General features: G+C 46.3%; 1 protein-coding gene across 7 annotated transcripts in view; it reads left to right on the forward strand.

The window, feature by feature from the left end:
• Positions 1 to 2500, forward strand: part of rap1gapa (RAP1 GTPase activating protein a) — an 83806-nt gene that overhangs the window by 46476 nt on the left and 34830 nt on the right. Inside the window, exon 1 of one of the 7 annotated variants that reach the window (XM_076277184.1) lies at positions 918 to 1591. The exons of the other annotated variants lie outside the window; for them this stretch is intronic. Coding sequence (XP_076133299.1) covers positions 1520 to 1591 — 72 coding nt within the window. The 5' untranslated portion in view covers positions 918 to 1519. Of the gene's footprint in view, positions 1 to 917; positions 1592 to 2500 lie in introns of those variants that run through there. 7 annotated transcript variants of the gene reach the window in all.

The following is a 2500-nucleotide window of genomic DNA, read 5'->3' on the forward strand; positions in this document are numbered from 1 at the left end:
CTCTGACAGAGTTGACCTCTGACGGGGCCTGAGCTAAGACAAGTGTGCGACAGTGTCACCAGCCGGCACGATGAGGCGAGGGGAGGCGAGGCATGTCATTACTCTGGCAGGCACATCTGGCCGTGGCAAAAAGCATTGCCCTAATGTCCAGCCCAGCCTGCCACACACACCTGCCAATGACAGATCTATTAGCACTGTGAAGGTCACACATCTATCTCTCTCTCTGTTTCTCTCTCTATCTGTCTATCTGTCACTCTCCTTCACTCTTTTGTCTTTTAATATCTTCCTCCCCCTCTTCCTATCCCTCTCTTCTCTTCTTTTCTCTTCTCCTCTATTGTCTTCCTTTAACCATCTCCATCTTTCTGTGTTTTTTGTTTCTTTTTCTTTCATTACTTGTTTCTATTTCTTTCTTACTCTTCCCACCTTTCTCTCCATCTTTCTCTCTCTCTCTCTCTTTCTCTCTCTCATTCACCCTCCATTCCCCAAACAATAGCGCTTTAGAACATGGCACATCCACACATAGTGTGTCAGTCAGTGGAGCCAGATGCTTGAGAGTGACTGGGCTTGAGTCCTAATCTAACCAGGCACTCAGTGGATGACATCAGCCTTGTGTCTTAGCGCTGTGAAATATCCTGAGAGTAGTGCCCTCTGGCGAGGCCAGGATCTGCTCAGACTTGTTTAGGAGAGGAGAGAGAGAGTGAGAGAGAGAAAGAGAGAGAGAGAGAGAGAGAGAGAGAGAGAGAGAGTACAGCCTGAGGAGGCAGTCGCAGCCATGGCTCTGGCCAACAGCTAGGGAGAAGGAGGAGGCAGAATGTGTTTACACACACACACACACATACCACAAACACACACTCACGTACCCTGGAGGAATGCTCTCTGTACATGTCTGTGCCTCCATATCTCAACTTTTGAACACTGGCAATCGGGAAGTGGAAGAAGAGAGAGCGTGAGAGTGAGTGAGAAAAAGAGGAAGGGGGAGAGGGAGAGAGAGTGTGCGTGGGAGAGAGAGAGAGCGTCTCAACAGCAGAACAACAGAAAGTCTCAGAAAGACTTTGGAAGAGAAGAGAGCTCAACACACACACACACACACACACACACAAACAGACAGACTAATACTTGAGCTTCTCATCTCCTCACAGAGTTCTTGCACACACCTGTGCTCATTCAGTAAAGCACACTTCAGAGACCTGGAAGGTATCTGTGGGTTGGCTGATGGTCAGTTGGAGCACGTGCATATCAGCAGTATAGTGAGGAGTCGCTCCTCCACCCGTGCCATGGATCATAGGAGACGTCCCACGGTGGCTCCTTACTGCAGCGCTGGGTTAGGACAGCCCTCTCTCCTGAGGTGGACACTCACACTCACACACTGACTCAGGTGTCAAACTGAAGACACCACTCGCGTGTCTCTGGACTCCCATCTGGACTTTGCCTGGAGTTTTATTTTTTTTTATCCACATTTGGACATTGATTGGGCTCACTTATTTTTGTTTTGTTTGGTTTGGTTTCACCTCCTGTGAAAATGGCCAAAAGTCGGCACATTTACCAGAGTCCGACTCAGGTCACTGTGGGCCACTGGAAGAAGCCAGCCAGAGTGAGTAGCCCTTTAAGTCACGCATTGCACTGCTCTAATGAAATTAATTTAGCTAAGGCCAGAAATGGCAAACAGGAACAAACTCTGCAACAGTCATTAGCCAACAACACACAGCTTATTATTTATTTATTTAGTGTCTTCGAATGCCAAACATGGCGAAACACAGTGCATGATAAGTACCCCAGGAATCGTGCGCCGTTTGTCATGCAAGTAGGGAGCTTAATTGTCTGTCATCATGACACGAGCCAAGTGAGAGAGCACTTCAGATGTTGCTCATTAAGTGGAGACTGCCACTGGCTGTGGTCTTATTTCCTTTCTTTGAGGAAATGACTGCTGGGGGTAGGAAAGGCATTGCTTTAATCAACTGCACTGTGTGATGCATGATGCTTTGTGGATGGTTCAGTGAGCTTTCTGGTATGTAACTATTAATTAATTTATGTGTGAACTTTTTTGATTAGATGTACTAGAGTAGATTTATGCAGGTTTATTTTTGATCCTTTTACTACTACTTGACGGGACTTTAGAGGTCACAGCTCTGACTGACCGTAGGGTAGCAATCAAAATGTTTACTTTGCTGAGTGCTACACATAGCCACTTCTGAGCTGAAGTCAAGGATTGAAGTGTTTAGTTTTTAGTTTGCAGGAACAGTATCCTTCATGCAACACGTCTGTTTGCTAAGGGAGGTGACCTCACGTGAAGTGTCAGAAAAAGGATCCATTATGTACCATGGACACTTGTAACACTTGTTGTGTAAAGGTGTAGTAGTATCTAGGTCTTGCTATCCACAAAAAAACTCACACACATACCGACATACCGACAATAATAAGATCCTTCTGAAGGATCAATGAACAGGTCACCTTTCCCAGTACTGTATATCTCAGCGCTCTTTGCATGTGGTGTCCAGCGTTG

This window comes from Alosa pseudoharengus, unplaced genomic scaffold (assembly GCF_046254945.1).
Source record: "Alosa pseudoharengus isolate Yale_2024_CS ecotype anadromous, Long Island Sound unplaced genomic scaffold, YU_APseudo_1.1 YU_APseudo_1.1_scf_9, whole genome shotgun sequence".
NCBI lineage: Eukaryota > Metazoa > Chordata > Actinopteri > Clupeiformes > Clupeidae > Alosa > Alosa pseudoharengus.